The sequence below is a fragment of the Vipera berus genome (genome assembly GCF_964194415.1).
Source record: "Vipera berus genome assembly, chromosome: 4".
Taxonomy (NCBI): domain Eukaryota; kingdom Metazoa; phylum Chordata; class Lepidosauria; order Squamata; family Viperidae; genus Vipera; species Vipera berus.
Window position 1 is genome coordinate 92,204,783 of NC_138206.1, and position 12,316 is coordinate 92,217,098.

Consider the following 12,316-nt stretch of genomic DNA (forward strand, 5'->3'; position numbering starts at 1 on the left):
CTGCTACATTTGGATCTTAGTCACTTCTTTATCAATTATTATTCCAATACAAATGTAGTGACAGAGAAATGTAATAGAATTTCTTGTATTTATGCAAAACCTGTAATACGAGGACAAAACCTTTGGCCAAATGAAACATAGAATTATTACTGTATTACTACTCTGCATTTTTATGAGCTATTAGAAATGTAATTCAGCCATAGCTTGAGGCTTACTGTCTTCTTATTGCTGTAGCGTTATGATCTCAAGGCCATTTTATAAACCATAACATTGGCTAGCTTGCTGCTGATATATTTTTCAACGGCTCTATGAACCAATTTTAGCAAAATTAATGGTGAGTCCTGTATTTGGGAGGGATGGGGTAAAATAGCACCTCTGTTGAATGCACCCCCAGTCTTTGAATGGTGCCAAATTTAAAGCAATTCTGACACATAACTATCTGGAGGCAATTCTGGATTGGCCTTCCCAGGGAATAGACTTAATTTCAGTATCACAGCCACATGAAATGACCCAGCTTAAATGTTATCTTTTTTTCCAAAGAAATTATTACCCACTAAATTTCCTTCTATGAACTGTTGCATCTTTGGACATATTTAGCATCTGCTGAACTAAAAACAGCTGTGAAAAGCACTTTGGGCTTGAAGTATGTTGAACATCCTTTGAAGATGGGTCAGGTCAGGAGTGGTAGAGCAAAGCTCACAGTGTAGATAATAACAACTCTTATGGATGTTTCAAAATAAGCAGACTACTGTCTTAGAGGTGTTCTTTCTCCATTATGCAATCTAACCTCAGGGTGATTATTTATTAATTATGGAGGCTATTTGCCACTTCTGTGATAAGGAATAATTTTCTAATTACTCATACTGGTATTTCAGCTCTACACAACTGCATTTATTAAATATATGAAAGCTTTTAAAATAAGTTGGAGTAAGCAATTTAGAATTGTACATATACAGCACCTTTCCGCTATTCTTCAAAACACACACATATATTTTCAGATGTTCACATATGCATGAAGAAGATAGTCTCTAATCAACTTAATCATTGAAGTAGTGGTCTTTAAGATAACTCTTAAAGCTTGTGCAATATTTTTCAGATTTCTGTATAATTTAGTGAATAATCAAGAGGTAATAAATTCATACAATGTACAAAGCATTTCCTTTAAATTATTGCAAACATGCATATGCCCTAATAAATATCAATAACTCTGTTTTTAAGCTGCCCTGTTTTACAAATCTTTATATTCAATGGGATTACACAATAATGACCAATCCAAACCTAGTTTAGATTGCAACTTCAGAGGTTTTGCTCATGCCTCCTGAAACATAATCTTATGTGTTGCAGATAATATACATTTTGTTGCAGAAGAATATGCTACTTATTTCAGTTTTTAGCTCAATACATTACTTAAAATTATAAAACAAATATATGTGCTAGTAAGATCACTTAAGGAAAGTTGAACAAATGTGGCTTACTCAGCCCACACTGCACTTTTTTCAGCTTGGTGAGAAGAACACAAGTTTTATTACTGCATTGCAGAAAAACACAACTAATTGCCTTTTGAATCTAGTGCAAGAATTTCACAATGTTTCCTGTAAAAGTTATGTTCAACAAGAATGCGTTTCATCTACCATTCTACTACAGATAACACATATATTTCTCACAATGCACCATAATCTGCCTTTTGGGAGCCCACAAAGTTAAATAAGGAGGAAAAACAGCAACAAGGTATGATATGTTTAGAATTGATTAGCATTTCCTATCCAACTTTGTCCTTTACTAAAAGCAAAACTTTTTATTCTCAATTTTCCTCTTCTTTAAAGCTTACATTTCCAAGATCTAGAGAGGGCAATAATGTATTTGCCATAAAATTCACAATGAGATTAATTTTGATTGTTTACATTTGTCCCACCCAGTAACTGGAATTCTCTTGGAGATGGTGGTAGGTTAATACCAGAAATTATGTGAGTAGAATCTGGATTAAAATCAATAAAATGCAGGTTCAAATCCCCATTCTGATAAGAAGCTTGTTGACTTGGACTGGCTACTAGCTTTGACCTATACCATCTTACTTTGAAGATAAAATATTGTGGGAGAATCATGTACCTGCCTTTTCTTCTAGGGAAATTAATTGACCTTTTCATTTTGAAAAGTAGCAATGTTTTTGCCCCATGCTACTCCTATGTGGCTGTGCTTAGAATCATAGTAAGATATATTGCACATAGTCATTGACTTACAACAATTCATTTACTGACCATTCAGTTACAATGGCACTGAAAAAAGTGATTTATGACCATTTTTCACAATAATGACCCTTGCAGCATCCTCATAGTCATGTGATTTACATTCAGATGCTTGACAACTGGTTCATATTTATGATGGTTGCAGTGTCCCAGGATCATGTAATCACCTTTTGCAACCTTTTGTCAAGCAAAGTCAATGGGGAAGCCAGATTCACTTAATAATCATGTTATTAACTCTACAACTCCCATGATTCACTTAACAAATGTGGCAAAAAAGTTGTAAAATGGGGCAAAATTCACTTAACAAATTTCTCACTTAGCAACTTAAATTTTTTGCTCAGTTGTGGTCATAAGTCGAGGACTACCTGTATTATCTCAGATTTCATTCCAAAAAAATGAAATAATGACATAGGAATGATTAGTAGGGCTTTCATAAACCTTTCACAATTCCCAGTACAGCAATTTCCTTCTAATGCAGCAATTATAATCTCCTAAAATGGTTGTACAAAAATTATTCTGGCTTATTTTAAAAGCTATTTTCATATGTCAAGAATGATATCCAATTAAAGGAAATCCAGCTGAGAATTAACTAAGGTGCACTGTTTGGGAATAAAACCATTCAGTATTTCCCGTCTTTGAGATCCATGTAGGATTTCCTGGCACCTGGATAGGAAATGCAATTAAAAAAACCAAAGTAACAAGATCCAGATTGGAATGTTTCTAAAGCAAATTGTGATTCTTTCCCAAAATGTGTTGCAATTGGCATTGCATTTTTTTAAAAAATAGTTTAGAGAACTCTCAAATAAGTCAATATATGGTCAGTATATGCAGTACCATTTAAAATTCCTTTTTAAAGAATTATTCTTATTGGATTGCTTTTCCACCAGTTTAGGATAAACAAACTAGACCAAGTACAAATGATTATTAAAGTGAATTGTTCAACTTGAGTGAATGTTTTTTGCAGAATCCCCAAAAGGACATGCAAGTCAATTCTTTATTCTGAAGCAAGTCCAGTTAAGTAAAAGCAGAACCAAAATAAGTATACAACCACTCAACTATAATGCTAAAAACTAGAACAATGACAATCTGCCTCACAAAAATGGCTACATAGTTGATTAAAGATTGTAAAGAATTTGCAGAACAACTTTATCATCCTTCAATGCTTGTGTTGGTTGTCTGCCATTTACATTGTTTTGCAAAACTGGCATGCCTTTCAAATTGAGATCCATCCCATTGCAAATAACTACATATGCCTGGAGGGCACATTTAACTAAAAGAAAGATCTCTTTCTTCTCAAACCTTGCAGAAGAAGCAAGTGGGTACTACTAAACTACAGAGGAGTCTACCAAAAAAATTGTCACATTCCATAGGCCAGTAAAATTCCATTGATAATATCTTGCTCCAAGCCATTTTTGAGAAGTGGTATTTATGAACATAACTTTGCTCAATAAATCAAATATAAAAGCTTTATTTGAAGCATAGTCTCATTATGTTCAAAACATTAAAAATGCTTATCACTGAGGAACTAGATAAAACATTTCTTTTATTGTTTACAAAGAACACCCTGTAATATTCATAGACATAACTGTTTGTTACATTTACATCCTGATTTTCACTAGGATCTCAAAATGATTTACACTGTGATGTCTTTTCTGTTCATCCCTGCAACAACCCCTGCAACAACCCCACAACGTAAATTGAGCTGACAGAACAATTGTCCCAAAGTCCCTCAGCAAGTTCTCATGGCTGAAGGTGGACTTGAACCCAGGTCTTCCCCAACCTATTTAACACTTTAATCATGACCGAAGGGGTGAGGGATGAGATTCTGTTGTGAAGCACTATTATGTCTCAAATATCTCAAAACTCCATCTATAGAGGCCAGGGATTGACTGAGTGAAGTGAGATGACTAAGTGAAATGACCATTCCAATTTTGGGTGGTAACATGGATAAGGGTTGGAAAGCTGCCCTCCATCAGCTACATTAATCTGCCATCAGGTGTGGTGATAGGTGTCTTATTGTTACCCTAGGGATATAATGGGGAGATGCATATTCTTTCCGAACAGAATTATGCAAAGTGGCATAATTTTCCCTGCATGCTCATAATTGGGATTTTCAGGCAGAAGAATCCCTACATTCGAGGGCATTTGCTCCATGCATGGAATTGCATCCATGCATGATTATCAGGTAGCAAGTAACAGCTGTCAAACACGTCGAGGCAGCAAGCAACGTCTGTGTGCACACCCTTTACATACAATAAATAACCCTTTACAGGAATTTGGGAGGTGCAGATGTGTGTGGTTGCTTTCAGAGAGTTTCGGCCCCGGAGGGCACGGCCGTCGCTGGGTTCGTCCTTCAACGTCCCTCCGGGGCCTGCCTCTCTCTTCCTCTGACCTCCATCCTCGCCGCGTTCAGCAGCCAGCCAGTTCTCGGGCGCTGAGGGCGCGGGAAGCACTAGGTGTGTCGCTGGAGCTCCAAGCCTGCGAACTTTCCGCCTTGATTGGCTCAACAGCACAAGCGACTCCCCCACGGGGTTCGGCAGAAGCCGCGCTGCCTCCAACAGGAGCGGCGCTCCCTCCTCCGCTACCAGACCGCCCCGCTCCTCTCGGCCAGTCAGAGGGCGCAGCCCGAGGCTCGGCCGCCGCCGCCGCCGCATCATGCAGCTGCCGCCGGCTGCCGCTGCTGCCCTCTTGCTCGTCCTGCTGGCTGCGGACTCCTCGCAGAGTGAGTAGTGGGGCTTCCTCCGCTGGCTGCTTTTCCCTCCTCTTCTTTCCCCTCCCCGAGGAAGGAAACCCCTCTCCGCTGCCCTTCCTCGTAGTCGCGGAGGAGTTCGCCCTCTTCCCCTGAATGGATGGAGAGGCGCGTTAAAATACCCCAAAGCCCACGAGGATAACATCGCGTTTGCGTTTCTGTGGGCCGGGAAAGAGCCCGCCGACAGCCCCCTTGGCGCTCCCCAGCCTTTGCCTCTTAAGGTCAGGGCGTCCTAAAGCCCGTTTTCCCGCGGGCGACCAACCGGCAGCTTCCCGTCCAGGGCACCTGCCTCGTGGCGCTACTTTTCGGCCAAAGGTTCTCTGTCTCCCCGCTCCCAGACCCCTTTTCCCGGCAAGCTTTCCCGCTTTTCTCTTTGCCCGCCCAAGGGTCGGGGGCGACCTTCGTCTCCCTCGCTCTTCGGCTTCTGCAGCTTTGTTCTTGGCAGCGGGCGGGCGAGAGGCGCGGGGATGCCCTTGTTTGCGAGGTAAACGGCGGCGGCGGCGGCGGCGCCGCGGCGGCGGCATTGTTTGGCTTCTCTTGTGGCGGGCGCGGAAATGGTGTGGGGAAGCCGCGGAGCTGAAGATGGAACCCAGAGCCGGAGGGTTTCAAAGCGGTCCGAGGATTTTACGGACGGCGGAGTTCGTGACGGCCCCGGAGGACTCTTTGAAAGGGGAAATATCCGCGCACGCTGACAGGAGGGCGAGGGAGGGAGGGAGGGAGCCGGCGACTTTGCCGGGGAGGCGCGCGGCCGCGTCCTTCTGCCAAGGGAGCCCAGGATTAATGGCTTCCCCCCCCCTCTTCCCCTCCTATTTCTTTGGGGGCTCCTCCAGCTGTGGTGTTCGACAAAAGCCGGGAAGAGGCTTCCCAGTTCCTTCGCCAGAGGCACCGCCGAGCCTATCAGATCTTCGAGGAGACCAAGCAAGGCCATCTGGAGAGAGAGTGCGTGGAGGAACTCTGCAACCATGAAGAAGCCCGAGAAGTGTTTGAGAACGACCCTGAGACGGTGAGAGAAGTCCAAAAAAGTGTCGGGGATCATTGTTGGTTTTTTTTTAAAGGAAGAACAGCGTGAAGTCATCCTAAACTAAAGCATCAGAATGGGAATGAGGACGCCAGGTGTTTGCACAGCTGGAGAAGTTGCTTGGATGAACAGTCATTAGACAAATAACTTAAACCACGCCCTTCCCTTGACAAATCCATTCTATTTGGATTGTGAGGCCGAGCAAACGAGAATAGTGAAATGCTGGGAGGGGAATAGCTTATATGGAGATAAGTCAGGATCCTTCTCTTAGAAAAGATCCCTTGGGTGTTTGATGTGTGTTTGTGCACGTGCTTTCTTTTGTGGACAAGTTAAATCCTACCGCAGAAAAAATACATTTACTAGATTCAGGGTTATTGGATAACTAAGGAGAATCTGAAATTTACACAGCTCAATTTGAATATTCTTTGGTGCCTGACAGTTCACTGATTTTTTAAAACTCTTGCAAGCAAGGTTTTGTTGAATAAATCACTTGAATAAACAGTATAAAGCCATCTTATTTAGAAGAGTATTCAATGTGCTTATTTAATTAGAAAATTATGCTAACTTGGATCAGCGGTTTTATTGGTTGATAAATGTAAACAGTTTCTGAGTTAACTCATATCAGCAAATGAATACTTTTTAAAAACTACTGTGTTTAGTGAGAGGATAATATTTATCTAAGTCTACAGCTGTTTTGTGCTAGAAGTCTTGGTAGCATAAAAGTAATTATAAATAAACATTTCATTTTATGTATTCTAGTTTTCTGATGTTTGCAACTTTGGGATGTATTATTCTGAAAAGACTCTTATAGACAAGGATTATCTGGTATTAGTTTAGGGAATAAATGTTTTGAGAGAAAGACAGACCAGTTATTTTTCAACAGGGCTGCATTCATGTTAATGATTTGAATGGGGTGGACAGGTTGAGAGTTATGTAGGTCAAAAGTACTGAAAATGAGAGGGACTTGGCTTTTTTTCTCTTAGAAGAGTTAATTTTATATATTTAAGGAAATACATGCCTTAACATATTCCCTGATTAAGTTCACAGCATAGTGTACCCTTTTACCAGCATAGCAAATAGTTGCAAAGTAGTAGCAAATTTTGGTTGGTGATATCTCTTTTAAACTTTTGGCTTATAGCTTCAGATAAAGTCAAGGATGTTTGGGAAGAACAAAAATGAACAAGTTGTTCTCTCCAATTCTCTATTGTTTAAAGCTTATAAACAGCAAACAGCATTCCATATTCCAGTTGTTTAAACTGATAGGTTCTCATAGATGTTCTCATAAATTATTATTACTCCTTTTAAATATTAATATTAAATGTATTCACATTTAATCAATATAAGCTTTGCTGAAATGATTTCTTGCCAGTGGAGAAGTTCCCCCAAAGTGAAAAAGATAATCCAAGGTCACCAGAGGGTTATATATAAAGTTTTAGTAAAACTTTTTCTTTTAATCCAAAAGTGAGCCTGCCGAAAAAGTATGTGACTGGATTGTGTTGTTACACTGCAAATAGGGAAGAAATGTTTTATCTTCTGCAGTGTCATTTATCTAAAGTGTTACTATGGAATGTTTGATTTTTCTGTGACAGGTTTTTTTTATAAATGCTGTTTTATATTTGTGCTCTTACTTTCCTCCAGTTTTGAAAAATCTCTGTAAAGTTGTATAGTTTATGAAGACGAATGGAGTGGGGAAAAAAGTGATGGTTTTCTGAGGAAGAAGAAAGGGTAGTGGCGGGCCAAGATAAAGGATCTTTCAAATATGGTGATCAGATGGTGATGTAGCATACCTGAAGCAATAGTGATTTTGTCTAATGTAAACAGATCTCTGTTTGCATAATGGGGTTTCCCTTTGTTCTCCATCTCTTCCTGCCCTGCACTATATGTCATCTAGCCAAAAGAGATTAGCAATGGACAGGTTTCATACATAAATCTATAGACCAATAATACTATTCATCTAAAAAGGATATTGGAATTCCATGTAATTATCACAACACTAACCTTGCTGAGTACAGTACTAGATAGGAACTCTCCTTGGAAGGTCACAAAAAATATCAAGATAAAACTGGTGGAAATATCCTGGAATTTATTTCTAGTATCTGGAGATATGTTGGACATTTCATTCATCATTTGAATTTTAGTAGCTACATTCGTAGCAGAAAGATCTATTAAAAACAATAGTAAAAATATTGCTAGTTTTCTATCAGTAAAATTTATTTTTAATTTAAGTTATTTTTTTAAAAAATAATGTGAAATATGGTGCCCTAGACATCAAGAATATTGCTGGGATGTTTGCAGTATAAACACTGCAATACCTGGGCAGGCATGGTTATTTCATTTCTCTCAGCTAATCGGGTTTGTGAATGATTTTCAAATATGGTTTAACAAAGAGATGAGCAATACAATAATTCCTAAGATCTCCTGGTAGCCTTCTTTAGTTTCTCCAGGGTCCAACTGATTATCATTACCATATGGTCAAAAAGAAAGAAATCACACATTTTATGCTGCCATTAATGGAATGAATTTAAACTGGCCATTGATAACAATAGGAGGAAGTTAATTATCTGCATTAGATTGCTGGAAGATGGAGAAAGATGTGGAGGTATACATGTGAATATAAATTGCTATGTGTTCATTTATGGCTTGACCTTGCAACATAAATTTATTGCTGCAAGAAACTGAACTAATTCTGTTTGACTGGGCTTATCTTAGTATTCCCAGGATCTCATTTGGGGTCAAAATTAATATGTAGAAATATATAAGAAATAACAAAAAAATTGGATTATGTGTGATTCTAACATTGGTCCACATTTTTGGTAGTTATGGAGGATGTAAGCTTGTAGCTTTATTTTTTGTCTTGACTCAAGACAGTTTTTCCAGGTGTTGTTAAACAGTTCCAGAGAGATTAGTTAATAATATTGGAATTATAGCTGAGTAACATCTGCAGGTCTGTTCCTCACTCTTGTTTTATAGCACTTAAATGTTCTTATTTTAAAGCAGAAATGGCATTTTAAAATAATCTCTGTGTAAATATGTAGTTTTGTCTATGCTTGATCAAAATGTAGAATGTTAGCTTTTACCTTATCATACAAACAATATGTACAGGGGTTGAAGAATTTATATTTGCTGTGTGATTGTACAAAAGAGATTTGTTTGTGACTTTAAAATTCTGATGAGAATTTTGAAAAGCCATGACATATGTACAGTGTAGTCTGTATATGCCATGTTGTATAAATGTACAAAGCAGGTGTACACAGCAAATATTAGGGTTCAGGCCATTGGGAAATTTTAAGAGATCACTAGACAACCTGTGACCCATTGGATCATTCTTCTTTACACATATAAAAGAGAGCCCTGGTGAAGCCTTCCCCCCCCCCCCTAAAGCAGGCATCCAGGTTGCTGCCTCAGTTTTCCCTCACTGGCCACCATTGTTAAAAGAATTCAAATTTTGGCCTCAGTTCCAAAGCTGCCAATGGCCGCTCGCTAGTCGAGCCTTCCCTCCAGTTGATGCGGTGCAGAAGTTAGAGAGAGGTGGGAAAGAGGGTGGGGTGTTCTGTTCCCCTCTTCCATTCTGCCAAGCAACCCATGGTTTCTAGGAAGTATGGTCAGAAGGCCTGGTGGTGAAGCAGCCACAACTTTGCCAAATTTCAATTGCACAGGAGTCAGATTTTGGGTCCATTCTGTAAATTAGCCATTTAGATTCAAAAATTGTTGCTCTGTCATGTACCATTTTGCCCAGTTAAAAATTTCAAAATATCAAGAATTTTAATAGTGTATAGATTTTGATGTGACAAAAATATTTGTTTTCTGTCGCTTGATAGAGAACTTTTAGAGAGCTTTGAGAAGGAACAAGAAAATATGTTTGATGCAGTACAAATAACCCATAATTCAAAGTTCTATATTTAGAACTGTCATTTTAAAAGTGCTGAGTAACCTTCTTGTATTATTCAGCATCTACAGTAACTTTATATAAATGCTGGGTTAATTTATATAAGGTTCATGTCTATCCTCAGTCATAGAGGTTTACTGGATGGATTTTTGACCAGTCATGATCTCTCAGTGCAGCCTGCCTTATTGGGGGATTGTTCAGAAACAGGAGGGAATGCTATGTTTTTTATATTATTTTTTTTGCTCTTGGTGGGAATGTGGAATGTAGAACTAATAAGTATAATTTTGAGGAGTTTTGGTTGCTATCTTGCTATGATTAATGACGCTGTCCTTCTGGCACAGATTCAAGAGTTTTTTAATTGGTATTATTTTATATGCTTTGATCCTGTAGAGAAACTAGTTAAGTAAAAGACTCTAAAGAAAATGTAGCAAGAAATAATGCTAAAACAAAGATTGACTTTAAAAACATGATACCCCAGTCAAGGTCTACATAAGGAGTGAGATAGGAGAAAGAAAATTTAAGTTAATAAGAGATGTGCCTGTAAAGATGCAAATGCTTGAATTTCAGATATTAATTCATTTTAAATAAGCGACCAATTTGGCTATAGCTTCTACACGTATGTAATATTCCCTAGATGTGACACTGACACACACACACACACACACACACCTACCTACCTTTGAGTCAGTGTTGACTCCTGGTGACTGCCTGGACTAGTCCCTGCAATTTTCTTGACAAGATTTTTGGGAGTGGTTTGTCATTGCCTCCTTCAGGAAAGTGATTGGCCCAGGGTAACCTAGCTGGCTTTGGGCCTAGGGCAGGAACAGAACTCACCAATGTCTGGTTTTTAGCCCAGTGCCAGAGTTGCTTTGGAAAGTGAGTTGGATGGCACCTAGATTTAACAAAAAATAAATTGGTCTGTGACTGTAACTTGAAAAGTGTAATTATGATTTGTTAACTTTGTTCAGAAATCTTAGAATCCATTAGGATCTCTTAAACTGGCCACTTATATCAGTTTAATATGTTATCAGAAAGCTTGTGTATTTGGCACTGATTGATTATATTTTTCTTGCACAGATGTCTATTAGTAAGAACAGACTAGATTAAAATGTGTTTTTTGCTTAACATAGTTTGTGTGGCTCTGAAAATGAAAAATCTGCCTATGAAATGAAGATAATAGTTATCTATTATGACTCAGTAGTTGTTTCAGCCTACCAAACACAGTTGGATCATGAGAGAGTAGAAATGTCTTGGTTATAAAGCTGAATGTGATATGAACATAAACATTACTATAAACTAGGTCAGGTGAAGCTACAAACAAAATTGACTTTTCAATCTGATCTTGGAGGAATAGTTTGTTTTATAGTACATGCTGAAGTTCAGCAGTTCTTTTCCTGTGTTTGTCATTATTTTAGAACTCTTGCCATGTATTTTATTTGTGAGCCACCTAATGCTCAAAATCCAGCAATCTTAGTTAATCGAAGTTTCTAGTGTAGACTGGTCTTGACAACTTAGTTATGAATACTTCCTTGACATAAGCAACAAATCCTAAGCTTCTTTTTACAAATCTGATTTGGAAAAAAACTACAAGTAATCCTCACTTAATAACCATTAGTTCAGCAACCATTTAAAATTGTGAAGGCACTACATCTTTGGTGGCGAATCTATGGCACGCGTGCCACAGGTGGCACGCAGAGCCCTCTCTGTGAGCATGCACACCATCACCCCAGTCCTAGGCCTTCAGCTGGGTTTTATAAAACCTTTTTGCTTTAGGCCTCCACCACCATGTGCCAAAAAAAAAAGTTCAATCAATTTCAACTTCTTGCGGGGAAAAAAAGATCTCGCAAAGTTGGAGTTGATTGATTGAACTTTTTAGTACCACCTAGTCTGGCATTACTACCACAGCCATGCCCATACAATGGGCCACACCTACCCAATGGGCCACACCCACCAATGGGCCACGCCCACCAGGCACCCAACGATATATAAATGGGTTTTGGGTTGCAGTTTGGGCACTCAGTCTGTAAAACGTTCGCCATCACTGCACTACATGAATGGTAGATATGACCAGTTATATCCACTGCAGCATTCTCACAGTCATGTGATCAAAATGGATACTTAGCAACCAGACTGCATTTATGACCACAACATGTACTTCAACTTCCGCATCTGCCTATCTCCCCGCCCCGCTCCCCCCATAGCTGCCCTTTTGGCCACCTTGCATTTTGCTGCTGCTGCTACTAACTACACCTGCTAACCTTCCTCTGATTTCTCACCCTTGATCCAGGCAGTGGGCAAGGGCATGACCCCAGGATTAATGCACTGAGCATGAATGGTGGCAGGGCTTCATTTGCCAGGCCTGGCTAGAGAGGGGGCAGCAGGAATGAGGTGATGGAGAAGACGGGGCAGGTGGCGCTGTT

General features: G+C 39.3%; 1 protein-coding gene across 1 annotated transcript in view; it reads left to right on the forward strand.

The window, feature by feature from the left end:
• Positions 1 to 4,719: 4,719 nt before the first annotated feature.
• The window catches only part of GAS6 (growth arrest specific 6), a 56,001-nt gene continuing 48,404 nt past the window's right edge, over positions 4,720 to 12,316 (forward strand). Inside the window, exons 1-2 of the mRNA XM_081326751.1 lie at positions 4,720 to 4,965; positions 5,823 to 5,995. Of these exons, the coding sequence (XP_081182877.1) occupies positions 4,899 to 4,965; positions 5,823 to 5,995 (240 nt within the window). The 5' untranslated portion in view covers positions 4,720 to 4,898. The remainder of the gene's footprint in view (positions 4,966 to 5,822; positions 5,996 to 12,316) is intronic.